At 39.7% G+C, this 21,212-nt stretch overlaps 1 protein-coding gene across 1 annotated transcript; it reads right to left on the bottom strand.

Annotated features, from left to right (window-relative positions):
- Window positions 1–153: 153 nt before the first annotated feature.
- Window positions 154–19,934, bottom strand: chd1l (chromodomain helicase DNA binding protein 1-like). Its single transcript, XM_079245446.1, has 25 exons — window positions 19,761–19,934; window positions 19,442–19,554; window positions 16,819–16,925; window positions 16,616–16,727; window positions 16,004–16,035; window positions 14,841–14,922; window positions 14,569–14,731; window positions 12,094–12,249; window positions 11,908–12,000; window positions 11,724–11,820; window positions 10,963–11,036; window positions 10,765–10,875; window positions 7,288–7,402; window positions 6,345–6,498; window positions 6,081–6,261; window positions 5,721–5,866; window positions 3,431–3,594; window positions 3,149–3,342; window positions 2,957–3,055; window positions 2,800–2,870; window positions 2,507–2,621; window positions 2,191–2,299; window positions 588–801; window positions 405–491; window positions 154–317 (listed from the first exon to the last, which is right to left on the bottom strand). Exons 1-25 carry the CDS (start codon window positions 19,852–19,854, stop codon window positions 198–200), a joined length of 3,003 nt encoding a protein of 1,000 aa, XP_079101572.1. The 5' UTR covers window positions 19,855–19,934; the 3' UTR covers window positions 154–197.
- Window positions 19,935–21,212: the final 1,278 nt, after the last annotated feature.

Here is a 21,212-nt window from a genome sequence, read left to right on the forward strand (position 1 = left end):
TCCATGTTTCAGGAATCATGTTTGCGATCTCCTATAAAATGTAACCAACGTAATCATCCCAGCAGATCATCCTCCAGCACAGCTGCTGAATTATTTGATTTTTATTCCACATATATATAAACATGTCCTACAAGTTCATACAAGGCTGTCAGTTACATGATTAAAGAATAAAAATGAAGTTTAGAAAGGCGTTGCTGTCAGAGCAGGTGTAGAAACTCTGCAGTGTTGACTTTTCGTTGTTTGGAGAAGCAGGACTCCAGCCAGGCCATCTGCACAGGAACAGCCTCGGTGAACTGACGCACCAGATCCCGAAGCTCCTGGTGCACAAGAAACACAGGAAAAGTAATGTTTTGTTTATGGAATAACTCATCATGGTCAAAACGTCTAGTCCTAATGTTACTGACCTGTATGTGGATGTTGTTCTCGACTTCTGCCACGATGTGTGTGACCTCTGCACTCATGATGTCCTCCTCATCTCCATCATACGTACACTTCAGCTAAGAATGTGTAACACTGTTCTTACACTAAAGAAAACATGTTTATAAACCAGCTACAACTGAAACCTAAAGCCTGAAAGGATATGTGACGAGGTAGCGGGACAGGCGCTTCCTCTCTGTTGCAGGAACGTTGTAGAAAAATACACAAACTCCATTCATGAAACCAGGGAGCTCTGTGGAGCTGCAGGCTGAGGGGCCGGAGGCTTCATCAGAGGTGCCCGCTGTTGGTTCAGGAGCAGATCTTGTTGCAGAGGTTGGTGCTGGAGGTGTAGCTGTGGTCTTGACAGCTCTGCTGTAATAGTATCTGTCAGTCATGTTAAAGGGAAACAACTTCTATTTATCAGGCGTCCGTTTAATTTACAGCCCAATAAACTTGATAACAAAAGCACAGAAATTCAACGACAAGCATTTTATGTATAGACCAGTAATCAGGAAATGTTTGACAACCTGTTGAGATAGGAGAACCCACACCTGAGTCCCCCAGCTCTGCTTCCCATCAGAAGACCTGTTGGTAATGGTCAAAGTAGTCCCTCCACTGACCCACAACATCCTGAGTCCAGGTCAGCCGTCCCCCATCCTCAACACACACAGTGTTGATGGAGCACCGCCTCCCGCTCCTGATGGTGGACCAGAATCTCCTTGAAGCCATCTGGAAGTCGTTCTCCATGGCTTCACCAAACTATTCCCGTGCCCAAGCTTTTGCCCTGGCAACCATCAAACCTGCATTCTCCTTGGTCTGCCAATATCCATCAGCAGCTTCCAGAGGAGGCAGATAGGACTCCTCCTTCAGCTTGACGGCATCCGTTACTGCTGGTGTCCACCAACGAGTTCTGGGATTACCGCCACAACAGGCACCGATGACCTTCAGGACAGCTGCAGCTGGTATGAAACATAGTCCACTTGGACTCAATATCCTCTGAAGCTCTGCTGGAGGTGGGAGTTAAAGCTCGCTCTGACAGGGGACTCTAGATGTTTGGGTCTGCCAGATCTGACTGGCACCCCCCCCCCCACACAGCATCTGAGCCAACTCACCACCAGGTGGCGATCAGTTCACAGCTCCGCCCCTTTCTTCATCCGACTGTCCAAGACATGCAGCCGCGACATCGATGATACGGGTACAAAGTCGAACATCAAACGGCGGTCTACAGTGTCCTGGTGCCAGGTGCACATATGGACACTCATGTTCAAACATTGTGTATTCCATGGACAATCTGTGACGTGCACGGAAGTCCAAAACCAAAACACAGAGTAATCTTTCTTAGCTTTTTTCTTTTCATTTGGACAATATTCATTCATTCATTTTCTTAACCGCTGAGTCCGATTAAAGGTGGTCGTCAAGCTGGAGCCTATCCCAGCAGTCATTGGACGAGAGGCAGGGCACACCCTGGACAGCTCGCCAGTCCATCGCAGGGCCATTTGGACAATAATAATAAGAACAGTTCTAGCAAATGAAGAGAATAGTAAATAAAGTATTTAACAGGCTAAAGGTCAAAATTTATAACAGTAATAAGATAAACACTTCATTTTGGCATTTCATATTCATAATAGTCAGTAGAGATGGATCAAACAGGTTTATTTACTCTTTTTCTTTTCTTTTTCATGCATTATAGTCATTAAAAATGCACTCCACTAAACAGTGGAGGAGGCAGTTAAAGGGTTAAGAGGCCAAGTGTTTGGAGCGTTAAAAGGATACATGAATGTGGGAATGCCTCTGGAGGCTAGGTGTTTCCTGATGAGCCGCTCCGTGCCATACCAGTTAAAACCTTTGGTGGAGTGACCAATACGAGGAAGATGAACACTGGCTATGTTGGCAAAAATAAAACAGAGGACAAGCTGTTAGCAAAGTTTAGAGCTGAGCAATGTGAGAGATTTCATGAGAAAGTGCTCTAATCAGTTCACCTGCCCTGTTGAAAGAATCTGAGGAATTCAGTTTCCTGTTCTTTAGACAGTAACACACACACACACACACACATGCAGAACACAGATAATGACTTGTGTCTTCACCATACCCTTGCTTTTCTTCGCTGCGGCATAAATTTTCTTCAGACCTTCATCTAGAGCAGATAGAAATATCCCAGACAAGTTGTTGGCTTTGTCTCTTTGCTGTGCCACGATCAGGGCTAACTGCAGAGACAGGAAGCAGATTGAAGCACGTTATCACATCATCTGATCATCGTTTCAGCATTCTCGATGAATGCTCGACCACAGCTTCTGCTGCCACACACACAAACCCAGCTCAGCCGTATCGAGCACTTTAATCACAACTGCTACAAAGAAGCAGAGCAAACTGAGTGGAGCATACTTGATCCTGGCCGTCCAGTCGAGATTGCTTGTCGTCGATGGGGAAGAGCAGCACGTTTCCAAGGTCCAAATCTGAAATGGGATCAAGTTTCCAGTGTATTGTTTGATTCTCAAGCAGACGGGATGATTGTGTTCGTCTGTATCATGGTTAATCTCACCTTTCATCTTGCCAGCTAACTCGTACTGTTTCCGTGGTTCATCTGATCTCGCTTCCAGCGCGGTAAACAGGCCTCCTCTGCCCCACCGGCCTGAGTCATCTACACAGAAATGATCATTTAGAAAGAGAGCTCCCTTTTATAGCAATAAAAAACCAAAAGTGACCTTTTGCAGTGATTACACAACAAACTTACCAACGCAGTGGACGATGATAGCATCTTCCCGAGCAGCATGCGGGTGAGTCACATCTCCGAGTACATAGCGGATATCCGTAGTGTTCGACTCTGTAGAGCATGTGCTGCTGTCATCCTCCTCTTCGTCATCTTCTTCACTGTCCACAGGCTGCAGGCAGCGGGACTTGTAGCCGCAGGACTCCCACCATGCCATTCTGCATGAGGAAGAGATTGCATTAAATATATTAATCTTAGCTTAGGATGTCTTAAAAAAGGAGAAGACAACTCAAAGTGATTTTTTACTTTTTCTTGTATTTTTGCTCTTGCTGCTGCTTCTTCATGTCCTCTTGCATTTTTGCTCTCTTGGCTGCGGCTTCCTCCCTCCTTTGCCGCCTGAGCTCCAGCTCTTCCTCAGTGAGAGGTTTCCTCTTCCTTGCTGGGACTCCAAGCACCACAGAGAGTGAAACCTAGAAACACAAAGGGAAAAAATTAACACATTTTCTGCCAGATTGCTCCATTTAAACAGTGAAAACAAGCACTAGCTTTGGATTTTTTTGTTATTGTTATCTGATAACCTAGGAATTAGACTGATTATCAAGAGGTTTGTGCAAAATGTCCACAACTTTAAAGGAACAAAATATTTTAAACTAGTACTCTTTAACTTTTAAATCTATGAAATGTCTTTTTTAGATTCATTTTGATGGCACACTGACTTATTTTATACATTCCTGGAGCCTGGAGCAGTCGATGCCCAGCAGAGAAACCGCAATTAACAATTTTACTTATAATGTCATCACTGAAAAAACCCCAAGGAACGGGTTAGGATTATAATGCAAGGTTCAGGAGTAGTTATGTCTTCTTGGAGTGTCAGTAAGAACAGATTTTGCAGTTGCATCCTGCTGCAAGCAGATTTATTCCAGTATTCCCAGGCAGAACAGGCAGTACAAAGGTATGATTCACATATATACAGGTGTGGTGTATTGTCAGTGACGCAGTTTGCAACGTCCACCAGCATAACAAACAGTACTGCTGAGTTAGCCAAGCTCCTGCTTGCCGACTACGTTGTTAAACTCCACAGGCAGGCTCCAGACCAAGGCGAGTCTCTTCGCCCAACGTGCACTAGAGTGAAGTGTGATTACGGATTAATCCGCGCCGACAAATAGTTCCGTACAGACGGAACAATCACTTTACACCCGAGTTTTGCTTTACACACTACGTCACACAGTAGCAAATGGATCCCAACACAGCGGTTGTTCTGTACTGTGGCTGATTTGTCAAACTAAACCAAGAGGACATTGTTGGAGAAAAGGAGGAAAAGAGCTAAAAACTGACAGAGTAAGAAATCAGACTAGAGCTAACATCAGACTGACTTTTACCGGCTGGGGAGAGCTCAGAGAAGAGACAGAATGCAAGATGGATGCTGAATTAGTGCTTGTTTAGGCGGGACTCGCTGAAAAAGTCACATCAACCCCAAGATTTTTATGGTTATAAATAAAAATAAACAGTAATTGCTGGCTTCAGTGCTTTATAGAAGTTCTATAAATGAGCTTGTCAAGATATTAAACTGTCGAGTTTCTGGCTGAACGTGGTTCAGATATAAAGGACATTTGGGCTTTATGTAAGCAGAAGTAAAGAAAGCTGCATTTACAACGTGTCAGCTAGAGGAACGGGACGATGAGAGAGCAGGTGAGGTGGTAGCGTACACCCGTGTTGTTCTCTCTGTCACACATTCAGGACTGTTTTCTCTTTTTTCAGACGTTTCAGAGTATATCTTCCATCACATCCAGAACAGTTTTTCTATATTTATTCTTCTTCTAATAAATAAAATGAACTTCCTCATAACTGACTTTCATATATTTACTGCTCCTTTTGCTAAAACAAGATGTTTAAATGAATTAATTCTTTATGTTTAGACATTTTTTCAATGAAGAAACAGACCTTTACCCTTCATCTCCAAAAAGAAAAGAAAAACAAAGACATAATTTGGGAAAAATGGATCTGTTGTAAATATGCAGATATTTAACTGGACTCTGTTATGATTGTTGCATACACTCTGGAAAGTATGATCCCCTGCATGTAGTTTGGTTTTAAAAAATGAGGAAAAAATAATAAAAGAAATTTTCAACTGTAAGGAGAATGAAATGACTTGTTCTTCCACGTTTAAACGCTACAACTCAGAATATTTTCAACAAAGAATTTGGTTGCCTTACTTATATAATTTTTTTTTAAACTATGAAAAATTTTCCTTAGTTTCTTTTTTTTTTTTTTTTTTTTTTTTTTTTTTTTTTAAATTTATTTGATAACTCACATACAAGTGTGTATATATGCAATATAACAAACATGGCTGTGCTTTTACAATTGTAACATTTGAAATAAGGAAACAATTGTGAATAATTTGAGCAATACATAAAAAAAAAAAAATTAAATCAAAATTGCAAAAATGAGGAAAAACATTGCAAAAGGTAACAAGACTTCAGACTGAGACAGTTGAATATCATGTAAATAGGAATACATTGTTTGATCTATGGGTTTTCCATACAATGCAAAGATTTTAAATTTTCCTCAGTTTCAACACAAAGCGTCAGATTCTTACCCCGGCTTTGTGTCGTAGAGCTCGTCCTTCCCCAGCTGCTTTCTGAAACTCGGCCAGCTGTTCCTCCAGCAAGCGATCGAAGCTCTTCTGGTCATCAGAACTTGGGTCCTTACTGTAGTCTTTCCCCTCAAAGAAGTACATGTGGTCTAAAAGATGGAACAGCAGGATGGTGAGTCTACACAGCCACACAGAGATGACCAGCAGCTTCCTCATTTCATGACATTTAATGACAATTTGAGAAACACAGAAGATGGAACTAATAAATAACTAAATGATCAGATGAGCTGCTGTGAGCACAAGAACCAGACGAATGCACTGCAAATGTGGGATATTAAAGTTAAGTAAGCGATGAAAACATACTCTGCCCTTCAGTTTCAAACCCATTCTCCTCGTCTTCTTCCTCTTCGGTCGGAGTGAAGTCATCCTCCACCCACTGGCCGTCATGTGACAGGCCGAGGATCTTCTCCAGCTTCACGTCCTGAACAGAGCTCTCATCTGAGGACAAAAGCTTATCGATCCCGAACTTCAAGATCTCACTCAGCTGTGTGGAGCAGAAGAGAGAGTGATGAAGACAAGTGATGAAGACAACTTGAACACAGCAGCGTTGACTGAAAGCTCACGCACCTGAAGTCCTGCAGCAGCTGACTGAGCCTGATCCAGTAAAGAGAAGCGTCCTTCTTCTATAACTGTGTTTGTGAGCTGCAGCTTTGATACAGCGCGAGAGTACATGATCTCCTCCACCGTGTCTCTGGCCAGGAGGCGGATCACTTTCACAGGCCTGCGATGGGTCACAACCAAAGTTAAAACACTTTCTATTCAACTTCTATAAAGAAAAGCCATTTGAGACACACAGTTATAAAAAGTAGGATGAAAGCAGTAGAGTCAAGACTAAAAAGAAAAAAAGAAAAAAAGCTTTGGGTTTTATTAAAAGTTTTCCTGTCTTGAGATAATAAAGATGAACAAAAATAAATGAACCAAGATAGTTTCAAAGTTTAGATTCCTTAAAGTGTCTGGCTTGGTGGGACTTATGCGCGCTGTAGGTTTGCTTTAAGCAGAATGAGGCCTTCATTTGAAGTGGTTTCCAGTCAACATGTGAGCCATGAGATGTGTTGTCTGAGACCATCCGTTGTGTTTTTACAGAGCAAAATGTAAAACCACACTGATCAACATCAAGAAGAAGTGGATTCATTCATTCATTTGAAAACCTGCAGGATTGTGGCGCTGGAGACCCCTACTGTAAAGGAAGTTTCCTTTATTATTACTTATCTATTTTGTTACTTATCTAAAAAGAAAAATATATTAAAAACATTGTTACATAAAAAAAAAAAAAAAAAAGAGTTAATTGCCATGAACGCAGGACTTCTATCAACAGCTTTACTGGGATACAATCTTTTACTGCAAACAGGAAATGCTCTTTTACACACGACTACATAACCCTCCTGGCAAGAGGAGATAGCCTCAGGTTATACCCTCCTGCTTGTGAAGCATTTAATTCAGCAGATTTTAAGGGTGGGATGGTTGAAAAACTAGAATTCTGATACAAGCTTCCCTTCGGCGCACGCCTCACCTGTTCTGACCGATCCGATGGCAGCGTGCTGCAGCCTGCAGGTCGTTCTGAGGATTGAAGTCACTATCCACAAATATGACCGTGTCAGCAGCTGTGAGGTTCATGCCCACTCCCCCTGAGAAGACAGAGCGTTGTGAAGCCAATGCTCCTATTTCATCTGTAGACTGATGAAGTACACTGGATATAAAAACAGTTTAAGGTTACCAGAAAGCAACAAAGAGGAGGTTGGGAGAAAAAAATGTCCACAGCAGTGGATTAACCATGGAGCAAGCAGAAAGTCATCAAACAACGGAGAAAATCTAGAACAGTTACGTTGAGGAAAAGAGAAAGCAGCTGCAGAGACGGACGGCAACACTGAAGGAGCTGCAGGAAGTTCTGGTTGAGTCCAACATGTGATGACAAATCTCCTGTATTACCATGATAATATTCCCATTATGCCTGCAGTCTGAGGTAAGGATGAAGATGGAAGCCTTTTAAATACATCAAAGCCCCCCTACAAATTTCCAAATAAATACATTTAGTCTCCTAAAAGCATGTGAGAACAGGATTTCTGGTCTGAGGAGACAAAGGTGGAACCTTTAGGCCACAATTCCCAAAGAAAAACCACCCAATAAAAAGTCAGAGAGATGACCTGAAGAGGACGGCAAACGAGATTTTCTCCTTTTCTGACAGATTTGGAACAAGTTTGCAACCATGAGTGGATGAATATTGTCAATTCAGGATGAATCATACTCCTACACAGTAAAACAGATAAAATCCAGCAATACTTAAAGTGTCAGTTAATAGGTTTCCCACCATTAATCTAATTGTATCAAGTAATCTAATATATTTTGCAACAAACACATCAGTTTTTGGTTGAACTGTGCAGATTACTGCTCATTTTAAAGGTGGGAATATTTCAGAGATTATTTATTGTTTTCATCTTTTAACATCACAAAAGCCTGTAAACTTATCAGGGCATGAAAATACTTTATATCCAATGTGTGGAGAATGCACACAGACACACCACTGTGGCAATAATTTGCCATTTTGTACGTCGGTGTTTGTTTACGAAGGTTCAGAAGTGGTTCTAGTTTTGTAAAGGTGCATTGTGGAACTAACTTGGCTTATTAAGCTGAGGCAGCTTGGTACCAAATACATGGAGAGCGTGCCCACTGCAAAAACTGAAATCTAAGTAAGATTAAAAATCTTAAATTGACACATATGCTTATTTTCTTAAAGGTAAGATAATTCTTAGTGTTTATGCCAGAGAATTCCTCTTGTTTTAAGAGTATTTTTACTTGTTTTGGGAAGTCTTGACAAGCCAAATTTTCTTGTTCTGTTGGCAGATAGTTTATCTTATTTTAAGCAACATTTACCTCATTTTTGTATATTTTTACTTGTTTTTTAAGGCTGAGTTTTTGCAGTATGTAACGTGTCTGCATCAAAACCAAAACAGACTTGCGTATCGATCTGTACCTCATCACCTTACAGGACATCCCAATTTATGAAAGATGTTGACATTCTCACATTTATGACTCTCTGTGGCTTCAGCAGTGGTTATAATGTGCTTAGACAGCAAAATATATTGAATTTAATTAGCAAACCACTAGATGAGAATCATTCTTAAACACTTTGGCTTTAAATCTTCATCTGACTCAGAATTTCTAACGAGTAATTCATCTCATCAGCAGTAGCAGCTTCGTGATCGGCGCTCTAAAAGGAAATTACCAGCAGGTTTTCATCCTCCGTTTCCATCCTGAGACAAGCACGTTTCTGCAGAAACATGTCGAGTTTCTGGCTGAACGTGGTTCAGATGTAAAGGACTGTTTGGGCTTTATGTGAGCAGAAGTAAAGAAAGCTGCATTTACAACATGTCAGCTAGAGGAACGGGACGATGAGAGAGCAGGTGAGGTGGTAGCTTACACCCGTGTTGTTCTCTCTGTCACACATTCAGGACTGTTTTCTCTTTTCAGACGTTTCAGAGGAGATCCTCCATCAAATCCAGAACAGTTTTTCTATATTTATTGTTCTTCTAATAAATAAAATGAACTTCTTTAGAACTGATTTTCATATATTTACTGCTCCTTTTGCTAAAACAAGATGTTTAAATGAATTAATTCTGTATATTTAGACATCTGTGCTCTCCTTTTGTAATTTCCCAGAATATATAGATTTATCGCCCTGCGATGGACTGGCGAGCTGTCCAGGGTGTACCCTGCCTGTCGCCCAAAGCCAGCTGGGATAGGCTCCAGCTTCCCTGCAACCCTGAATTGGATTAAGCGGTTTAGGAAATGAATGAATGAATGATATAGATTTATCAGAAATAAATAAAAAGAACAGATCATATATTTGATTTCAGAATCAAAATATTAGAACAATTTTTTTCCATTAATTTATATAAATTTTCATTATACTGGTGTGGTGGCAGGTGACTTTTGGAGGACTTGTAGGTTTTAATGAAATGAAATGAAATGAAAAATACTTTATTAATCCCCAAAGGGAAATTCAATATTGTAGTATATAATAATTAATTTGAGGAGGTCTTGTTCCAGAGGCTGATGGCTGCTGGCAGGAACGATCTTTTTAATGCATCAGTTTATAAAATGGTTGCAGGAAAATGCAGGAAAATTAAGTGGTTGTTAGTTTTTAAATGAATGTCATGTGTAGCATTTCCACCAAACCCCAGCGACATAAACACGATGTCTCACACTGAAACAAGTGGCAGTGAAACATCTAAACCTGAGTTTCATTATTTTCCAGCAGCTTGTAACCAGCTAAGTCATTAATAATTAAGTTTTTGCAATGTAACAAATCTCCACTTGTCTTGTGAGCGTCTCACAGTACTGACATTTCTCTTCAGCGTCTTTTTAACACAGTTTACTCATAAGAAAGCCAAAAGTACAAACATAAGCAGTAACCGGGTGCCCCAAAAGAAAGCCATGGTTACGTCACATGTGCACTCTCTATAAAATCTGGCATGTTCAGTGATCTTCTACTTGTGATGGGGATTTATTTAGTTTACAGAAAGTGATAAGCTCTGACTGGAAACAAGGCTTCTTTCCTCCCACCATCATACTGTGCATAATAAAGTTGCTTGCCCTGTTTGCACCTTTGTGTCATTTTGCAGGGGCTCTTATCTCGGTTTGCTTTCATCAGTCTGCAACAGCTGATGGAAGTTTATGCACTAAACAAATTTAGAGACACAGCTGGAAAGGAAATTAATTTTAACGCAATATTTTACTCTTTTCCAGCTATTAGGAAAAAAAAATTACAATAAATGGTTGCATTTAATTCATTCATTCATTCATTTTCTGAACCGCCTGGTCTGATTGAGGCTTGCAGGGAAGCTGGAGTCTATCCCAGCAATCTTTAGGCGAGATGCGGGGTGCAACCCTGGACAGGTCGCCAGTCCATCACAGGGTTTGTGTCTAATATATATGAGTTTTTGCTTTTTGTATCTTACATTCGCAGCATAAACCTGAAGTTTCCAGTTACCTGCTTTAGTGCTGAGTAGAAAAACAAAGATATCCTTGCTGGTGAAGTTCTTCACAGCTAGATTTCTCTCCTCTCCTCGGACTGATCCATCCAGACGCTCGTAGCTGTATCCTGAACAGGAAAGCTCCGTTCAGCACGTAATAACCGTCAGATAGAAAATGCACAGTGTCAACCTTTGCTGTTGGAATGTAAACTCACCTCGATACTCCATGTAATCCTGAAGAATATCCAGCATCCTCGTCATCTGAGAGAACAGCAGGACCCGGTGGCCCCTTTCCACAAACAGCAGAAGCAACATGTCAGGCTTCATCTGAAGGACACTTCTTGGTTTTCCAAACTTTCTCCAACATTAAATCTTTTCGGCTGTATTTCAGAAGCTGCTACTGATGTACGGGCATGCTCTGTGATGTTTACAAAAGCAGAAATCCCACCAATTCTAACAAAACATAACCGTGTTAACTGCAGGAGCTGCTGGATTCATATATTTATATACTACACTCGACAGCTTTAAATCTTTTTTCTAGTTTTCAACTATTTACAGGTCTCATCAGAAGTTTTCTCCACAACTTTAAAGCAGTGTTTTTCAACCTTTTTTGAGCCAAAGGTACACTTTTTTCACCGAAAAAAATATGAAGGCACACCACAAACCTAAAATGGTAAAACAAAAAAAAACAAAAGAAGAAGAAAATTAATAATATATTAAGTCTATCTTGTCAAAATGTCTTGAATAGAAATCACATAACATGTATGATCTTTCACCTGGGCCTGTTTGAATAAACACATAGCGGCTTTTTACACCAATTAGGTGAAACTGGATCATTTTTCATGGCACTCCTGATGATCTCTCGCAGCACATCAGTGTGCCGTGGCACATTGGTAGAAAAACACGGCTTTAGAGCATCACAGACGGAGCCAAAGGCACCAGCAGGTGGAGCTACATAGCAGGAAGAGTTGCCAACCCTTTCTGCAGGAAGGCCAGCATGCTGTCCAGAAGGCAGAGCTTCCCGCTGGCTTCAACGAGATGCTCTCCCATCTCAAACGGCTCTGGTTCCACCCCTGCAGAGGTACAGAAAAAAACTGTTTTAAAGGCAACGTAAGCTTCTAGTTTCTCTCCGTTTAGCGTTGTCATGAAGCATGTCTCACCGTTAAACAGGTAGGGATGGTCAACACACTTTCTCAGGTTCATCAGGATGTTCAGGAGACGGTTCTTGTTCCCTTGCTCATTTCCAAAAGCCTCTGAAAGTTTCACAGGTAGATTAAATACGGCTTCAGTCTTCTAAAGTCAAGTCACATGGAGTTAACGTGCACACCACAGAGCACAAGCCTAACCTAGATCCTTCAACAGAACAGCTTTGTAGAATTTTTTCTGCAGGGCCGACATGCCGTGATACACCACCAGCTCCGTCTTCTTGGGAAGATCAACGGCCACCTCGGACTTGACTCTACGGAGCAGGAAAGGCTCCAGGATGCTCTGCAGCTCAGCAGCTGGAAACAGAAGTGCCAAAGCTTTTCATTCCAAATGTTTGCTACAAAGGCATGAAATACCGTCATGATGAGCATTTTAGGCAACGTAGGAACCAAGCTTGTTACCTGTAACATGCTTTTCCCTTATAAAGCATCAAAAATATGATTTCAGTAAAATGTAAATGTGCACATTGGACAGATTTAAAACGGATCATTTTTACAGCCCAAAACCACTTTATCTTTAGTTTAGAGGTTCTGACACAGAACTATTCTCTAGCAGTCCTCGAGGGTCGGTATCCTGCAGGTTTTTGTTGTTTCCATGCTCCGACACACATGACCGAAATTCATAAATAGGTTGACAAGAAGCTGCTGGATCCACCTGATTTGAATCAGCAGTGTCTGCAGAGGGAAACAACAAAAACCTGCCGGAGAACTGGAGTTTGATACCCCTCCTCAAGCACAATGTTTCTTCATCCTGATCCTCGGGGGCCCACTGCCCTGCATGTCTTAGTTTCTACCAACTCCAGCACACCTCATGTAGATTAACTTCACTTTTTGTTTTAGTAAAAACCTGATAATCAGTCATTATTTTGAGTCAGGTGTGTTACAGTAGGGTTACCTATAAGCCGTTGTTACGGCTGCCTGCTGATTTCCTGATCTGCGGCTGCCTGCCATTTCTCTGACAGACTTCACCTGTTGCTCCTGCGGCTCTCCGTTTGCTGCCTCCTGGCTGTGATTGGTCCTACCCGTCACACGCTCATCCCCTCCCTTCTCATTGGATAATTGGAGCTCCAATCGCAGCAGATTCAACTAATGGCCGGGACTTAAAAGACACCTGGAGTCCTTCACTCATCGGCAACCACTGGCTCAGTAGTGGTCTGCTCCAAGCTTGCTGCAGTGTTTGGACTTTGATCTTTGTTATTTCCAGTGGGTATTGATAGATCAGCTTTGTTTTCCCTTGTTTAGCTTCTTTATTTGTAGTGATGAAATCTTGTTGATTGTGTGACACTAGTAATGTTACTACTGTAAAGCTTTTTGTTACGGTTAAACCGGTGCTGCTTTATATGCCTGTTTTTCTTTTCATTTGACTGTTTTGAAGCCTTTTGTGATTTTACGCTGCATCCTTAACCCCAACTCATTCATTACCATCTCTGGTCTCTTCTCACCTCATCTCCCCTTTGAACAATAAATCTATATGGGTCCATGTGTGAACACCTTGCCACAGATCTTTCTTTTGTTCGGCTCAGTTGCCCTGGTGGAGTTTGGGTCGTAACACACATGCAGGGCAGTGGGCCCCCAGGACCAGGATTTAGAAACACTGCTGTAGAAGGTTGATACGTGGAGATGCTGCAAGGTTTGTTGCTGCATTAACTGGACTGGACCATTAATGTTGCAAAAATAAACATTTCCAGGTGCAAGTTTCTGCAGCAGCTGGAAGAGGAACCTGGAGTGGTGTTTACAAAGAAGAAACAGCCAGCAAGGCAGGTAAAACAAGACTGACCGCAGCAGGTGGAGTGTCTTTTATAAAAACCAAGAGATGTGAGTTACATCAGGAGCAGAGAGGGGATCCACACTGGCTGCCACTCTTAAATAGTTGCATTAGCCTAAATGTTAAGTCAACAATATTTCATAGCACATAGTGTAAATATAAATATACCCCATATATGTCGCTCTTGTTACTGACTTTTGTTTGTGGTCTGTATCAAATTATTCTACCTGTTGTTTATAATAAATATTTAGGCTTGATATAAACTGATAAGATTTTCTATGTTTCAGAGATAAATTAAACTTCTAGAACCTTTTTTTTTCTAAGATAAATAAAACAACAAAAAATGCTTTTGTTCAGTATGAAACTAGACCTAATTCAGATTAAACCTAATAAACGGTCTATTATGTTTTTTATTATGTAACCATTAATTAGCCATTATTTAACCATTTAATTTAACCATTATTTAAGTAAATGTGGTATTAACTGTGGACGTGTAAAGGCATCTCTGAGATTCTAATGAAGCAATAAAAACAAAGGAAAAAGTGCTGTTTCTGCTTGGACGGTACGCTGTCTTCTCCATCTTTACTGGAACAACATGACAGAGTTTCTGTTGCATCGCCGCAAGCTCACCGTCTTCAAAGGAAATAAAAACCCAGATACCACTGAGAAAAATATTCTAGTCTCTGCTGGTTTGCCTTTGAGTTAATGTCTGAGCTGTCATGAAAGTCACAAGTGCATAGCCCATTTTCAGCCTTCATAAGAAGCTGGATTTCATACTTTCATGGTAACATTAATATAAAATATCCCTGAATCTAATCTGTGCAGCATTACATGATGATCCAGTAACATACCCAGAGCAGGCTGGCTTTGTACAGAGGAGTAGGAGCTGACAAAGCTGTCCACATCATCTGCTGTAAAGATGCTGGGCTGAATGAAGCTGAGAAGGGAGTAGAGCTCCTGCAGATTGTTCTGAATGGGAGTTCCTGTCAGCAAGACCCTGAAACCAGCTGAGAACTACACAAGAAACACACAAACAGACTGAATCAGGCTGAAGAGCTGGGGTAGAGGAAGAGGAGAGATACAAAAGACACTGGTCAGCCCAGCCCTGGTTGCATTTCAGTACCTGTGTCAGGGTTTTGTGCAATAATGAGTCTTGATTCTTCAGTCTGTGAGCTTCATCGACAACGAGCACCTTCCACCTCCACCTGAGCACAAATTTCACATATGAAGCTGATTTAGCCATTAAGTTGTTCAATCAAGCGAATACGACTTTAATAGTGAGTTTATAGTTAGTTTTTAAAGAATGAATGGATCATTTAGCGTTATTTCCGAGCTTTAGAGCGCACCTGGGTACAAGCTGCACCTACACCGAGCGCGCAGCAGCTCCTTTTCCTTCAATAGCCACATTGATGGCCTTTAACTTGAAGGCTGCATCATATGCATTTCTATTATCAGGCCCGTGCCGTGAGCTCTAAGGCTCAGTAGGCAGGCAGGCGCAAATTACGCCGGACACACTTATGATCATTGAAATGTGTAGGCAGGTAAGTTTCTGCTTAATCTAAGTGTCTCGACAGTGTCTTCCTCACCGTCTACGGGAACATCCAAGGAGGAGTGTTATCCAGGTTATTGTCAGATGTCTTTAATGTCAAAATCCCTCTAAAAGATAAAGCCTGTGTGCTCGTAATTTCCACTTTACATCACTGGACTTTAGACTCCTTCAGCCAGGAGAGACGCTGCAACATCCTGGAAGACTTTAGACTCTAGATATGGGAAAGAGACTAAAACAGCGCGACTCAGTTCGGTGCTACGAGGACAATCCAGCTGATTTTCAATGTATTCTTTCTTTAGCACAGCTGACTCAAATCAAACGGATCCAACAGCCTATCGAGTTCTGCACATTGACTCGTTGAGTTGTTGTAGGAGGAATACATGGAAAACCTGCTGGACCGCTACTTTAATAGTTAGAGGGTTGACCTGCATATCGCCAGAAACCAGTGGACACTTTATAAATATGTGGGAACCACATGTGAGCGTTACAGACAGTGAAAACAGGGTTCATCTTTACACATGTGCAACTTTTTATGTTTTCATGTGGAATTATTGGACCTTGTTTTTATATGTCTGAAGAGTAATTTATGAAATTTTAATAAAGTTGAGTGTACATTTGTTCAGTGTTTAGGAGAATTTTGTCATTTTGAGCTGCTCTTAAAATTGGAAAATGACAAAATAACATTAAAAAATATGTAAATGTTTCAGAGTCTCTGAAATTATCTGGACTTTACTCACCTTTTTAAAAATGAAGCATCTTTGAGGCAGAGCTGGAAATTATACAGATGTTTTAAATGAGGAGCGTTTCTTTCATCACAGATTAAACTGTTGCATTATCACTAGGGCTGGGCGATACTGCAAAATTTAATATCGATCCGCTACTAAATTTTGATCCAGTATCAATCCTAATAAATCTAGGGCAAGTATCGCAGATATTGATACCGATACTTTCGTTTTTAATTCATAATTATTTTAAGATTTTATCTTAAATTATTCATCATGGCTATCATAACAAAACAGTACAGATATTTTTTGTCAAGTAAAACATGTTTTACTTTATGTATTAAACTGAATGATAGAACAGAGAAATTTTAATGTTTGTAAAAAATAATCAGAACTTAAACACTGTTAGAAAATATTAAAATAACTAATTTTTATCACATATAATTGTTTAATAAAAAAAAACTGTATATTTGCTAAACACAAGCTGGTTGGCTTTCATTTATATTCTTTGGCTTTTGGCCTCTGAAAGAAAAATATCGATCTCATCACGATGGTATCGACCAATACTGATACTGGCCTTGGTATCCAGTCATCCAGCCCTAGTCATGATGATAAACACATACAGACCTCATACGTGGTGAGCAGAACATGGAAGTCCTGGGAGTTTGTTTCCCTCTGCATCTCAGCTCGCCTCTCTTTGTCTCCTTTGTAACACAGCACAGTCAGAGACGGAGCAAAGCTGTGACCAGATCACAGAGGAGATGGATTCATATGAACGGCTCGCGGACAGCCAGTTAAATATCACGGATGTTGATCTCTAGTTTTCTTACCTTTCCAGCTCCTGTCTCCAGTTCTCCAGCACAGAGAGAGGACTTAGCACCAAAAACGGACCTTTCTTCCCCAGAGCTCCGGACATATACACCAGCAGAGAGATCGTCTGAAGAGATAGATAATTATCAGGACTTCTTGTGCTGAGAGTAACAGGAACTTTGCCACTCACACAAATCCAATTTATTTATGTTTTTTGTTAAAAAAAAAAAACACTTCATATGTCTCAAATCTTATAATTCTGCACTTTGGACTAATTTTTGTTGAAACACTGACATTCTTATATTCACATTATTTACATCTGATTTGGGATCTTGTGGCTAAAAACTACACAACTAGGTTCCAGCTGCATTTTGCTCATGTTAGCTACTGGATATCAACACACTGGCCGTTTTTAACATGCAACATGGTTGATTCAGCAAAGAAACACAGGAGAATATTATTGGAGGAATAAAGGGAAAGAAAGAGGGAAAGGGACAGAGTAAGAAACGAGTCAATATCAGACTTTAACTGGTTGAAGAGAGCTCATAGAAGAGACAGGATGCAAGATATGATGCCTCCACAGAAGAAACAAAAGTGAGAAAATCTCCCAAACTTCAGTTTAGCTGTTTCATGTTAAGTTGTCTGGTATATGTAGAAAACATACAGGTGAATTCCTTGAGCTAAAAAACTCATTTATGCTTCATTCTACAACAAAAAAGGGAATAAACCAGTGTTTAATCCAAATGTGACAGATAAACCAGCAAATGACTCATTTTATTTAGTACCCACTTTGTTGCTGTCAGCCTGCCACAAAGACATGATTCAGTCACATTTCAAAAATTTTATCTTCAAAAATTAGTTGATTCACCAAAAGCTTTTTGCAAAAAACTTGATATATATAAGCGTGGTACACAGCATGTCGGTAAGAAGTTTAAGGTAACTGGACAAGTGGAGAAGGGAAAAAAAACATATAAGGCCTGAAAAACATTTTTAACAGCAGATAAAAAGCATCTGAAAGAAATCTGCTTAAGAAGCAGAAAAATTCAGCACAGAACATAAAACTTCAACAGCAGGTTGTGTGTTTACATGTAACCCAGATTCAACACAATATCATTCCTAAAGTTACGTGCCTTTTTATTTCTGAGAGATTCAGGCAAGTCTGACGACTGGGCTGAAAATGAGTGAAAAAGTAGCAAATTTCACTTGAAAAATCTGAAAACCGTCCAAGTTGACCGTCAAGCTATCAAATAGCAAAGATATATGACTCTTCTGAGGCAAAATATTAAGGATAAAAACAATGTTGGCTCAAGCTTTCTGTATGTTAGTCTGTAGGAAGAATCTACTGACAACAATCAGGATTAATGTTTGTGACTAAAAGTTGCCTTCCTGCTTTAATGTCTGCAGTTGGGAAAGAGACCCCAATGGAGCTTTATTACAGCAGATTTCTCCACCATTAACACCAGCACTAACACTGTACCGGTCACAATGCAGACATGGACGTTCTCACTGATTCTCTGCTTGACAAACTAAATAGATGTATAAAAGTAAAACACAGTGTTTTTTCCCTCTTTGCAGAAACATATTAACAACCCAGTGCTCCCACAACTCCCTCCCAGTTAGCATCGATTTTTAAGTGAGAAAAAGCTGATACAGTCTGAACATCAAACTCTTTTTCCCAACCAGCTAACTAAGAACATCAATATGCCACAAAACACTAAATCACTTTTAGAAATGTTGGCTTGAATCAAGACACACCAACAAATGTTGTTCCTCTAAAAACCTTATTTACTATAGAGTTAAATTTTACTATTATACAACTAAATGCATTTAATGTTGCATGTCAAATCTCAAATGTCAACAAAAAGCTTCCAGAACATTTTAACAGGGAACGATATTATACATCAATAAACCTACAGCTGCAGTGTGGATGTTCAGGTACTAAAAAATGTACTTTGTAATATGGTGAGGTGCTCCTGAATTTTGCAAATTGTTTTTTTTAATAAGTCGTCAGATGTTCTGCTCTGCATGTTTTATGTTTCCAGACTGTAACAACCCCCCCCCCCCCCCCCCGCAATGACAGGTTCATTACCAGGCTTGCAGAGAATGTGATGAGGAGGACCACTAAACTGAATCAAGTGTGCTGAATCAGTATGAAAACATCTAAAACTGGCATTCCCAAGTCCTCAAGGCTCTCTGCTCTGCAGATTCTTATTTTACTTATATTAAGACTTATATTAATAATATGGACTATAAAAAAAAAATAAAAAATAAAAAAATTGGTTTTTGATGTGCCTTGTGAAAAAAAGTGTGCCTTGTCTCAAAAAAGGTTGAAAAACACTGTTCTAGGACATACAGTAGCGTTTCTTACGTTAAATTTTTGGCCTGTTAGCTGCCCCAAATTCCAGTTTGGATTAAACAATCTAACTTTAGGTAAAACAAAAAGAAACTAGAACCAAGAAAAGATTTTCTAAACCTTTTCTTAAATGTATTCTTTTAACTATTCTCCCAGATCACAATAATAACAAACTACATGTGTTCCCACTGAGGTAATGAATGTAAAGCAGCATTTGTGCAGGAGATGGACACAGTTTCACATAAATCATTACTTCTCAAGGTTGACTGATGAAGGTTGACTGTACACACCTGGCAGGTTTTACCCAAACCCATCTCATCTCCTAAGATGCATCCCTGCTGGTTATTCAGGCATTGAGTCAACCAGTGCACCCCATCCAGCTGGTATCCTCTCAGCTGGATCCCTGTGGGGATGAAACTACAATTAATCCACGCTAGGACACTTTTATACCATATTTGTAGAAAATATATTGATTTACACAAGCATAAAGACTATGACCTGTGGGCTGAACTCTTTATCACAATGCAGTTTGAACTTTTTAAGCACGAATGAATGAGAAATTTAGAAACTTTTGTTTGTTTGTTTGTTTGTTTTTTCAAGTTGTCTTACCTCGTAAACCCCATTTCTGTAAGTCAGTCTGACCAAAAGACGACGTCGGTTTTTCGGCTACAAGGTTCTTGATTTTCATTTGAATGTCTGTCATGTTTCTTCGGTAACAGAGCTACAACATGAGCAGAAGTTACTTTACAGAGACATGTTCAGACAAGCTTGTCTGGTTCTTGCTGTTTACGTTCACTTCCTGGATGGTCACGTGACGCAGAGGGAGCGCGCGCTTATGCTATGACGCTGCAAAGAAAAGTACTTCTGATTTTTTTTTTTTTTTTTTTAAATTTACCAATTATTTATTCATTTTCCTAACCGCTTAGTCCGATCCAGGGTCGCGGGGCATTTACAATTACTTGTCCCCAATTAATTATTCCAAAAAAAAAAAAGAAAAAAAAAGAAATTACACTATAGTCTCTCTAATAAAGTATTTTTTCTTTAAATAATTTCAAGCTGTAAGTTAACATAATTAGGGTCCAAGCTGTAGTTATTTTGAGTTTGTGTTTGCTGTAAAATAGAGGAATTTTGTATTAATTACGGGTTAATATTAATAGACACATTGTCAATAAGGATTACACAAAAAGGAGCCGTGCATTACACGGTTTTAATGCACAATGACCACGAACAACACAACCTACAGCGGTCACCCACAAAATACACAGAAACCAACTAAATAAATAAATAGAATGGGTGACCATTTTAATAAAGTCAAGACTACTTGGAGCATCTCTTAGATAATTAGTGCTTTTTTTAAAATCCTGCATCCAGAATGAAAATGTATTTCCAGGTATTTAAAACTCTAATAGCATATATTATGCTAAATACTGTGTGACTATCAGTCACAATCCTCATTAAAATAAACTTACAATCTATTAGACATCATTAACAATATTTTTTTTTTTATCAAATGTGATGTTCTATGCATATAGCAATATCTAACAAATCAGATGCTGCTTAACTTCATAAAGGTCAGACTATTTGTTTATTGAAGCAGAGCTCTTTAGAGCAAAGTGAGATACTTGTGGATACAATGAGCATCAATTTTTTTTTAAACTCTTTTCTTCTTGTATTAAATGTATGACAGGATTAGATCATTCATTTGTATGTTTTTTCCACATCAGGTAACACTGGCTCTGATTTCTGGTGCTTGTTGACTCCTCTGTCATCTCCATCCTCCACCAGTTGAGCCAGATGGTCATCCTTCCTGGATTTAGATGAATTTCAGTGGATTGAACTGTATCTGTGTTGAATTGACTGACTTAAATTAGCACCATATAAATAAAAATATATCAAATAAATATCTCCCATAGATAAAAATAACAAGACTGACATTTGTTAATTAACAAAAGCTTTATTAGTTTTAATTTAAGACCAATACTTACACAATGTTGCACATAAAAGCCATGATTAAGATCAGCTTAAAATGAATCAATAGATGTCAAAAATCGATCAGCTCTA

This window comes from Telmatherina bonti (genome assembly GCF_933228915.1).
Source record: "Telmatherina bonti genome assembly, chromosome: 8".
NCBI lineage: Eukaryota > Metazoa > Chordata > Actinopteri > Atheriniformes > Telmatherinidae > Telmatherina > Telmatherina bonti.

Excerpts from the sequence above, each read along its gene's own strand:
- chd1l (XM_079245446.1), bottom strand. The coding sequence starts at position 19,854 with ATGACAGACATTCAAATGAAAATCAAGAACCTTGTAGCCGAAAAACCG. Across the intron at positions 12,250-14,568 it reads ACAAAGCCAGCCTGCTCTGG|CTGCTGAGCTGCAGAGCATC; the intron begins GTATGTTACTGG and ends TTCTGTTTCCAG. Across the intron at positions 10,876-10,962 it reads GGATTACATGGAGTATCGAG|GATACAGCTACGAGCGTCTG; the intron begins GTGAGTTTACAT and ends TTTCCTGTTCAG.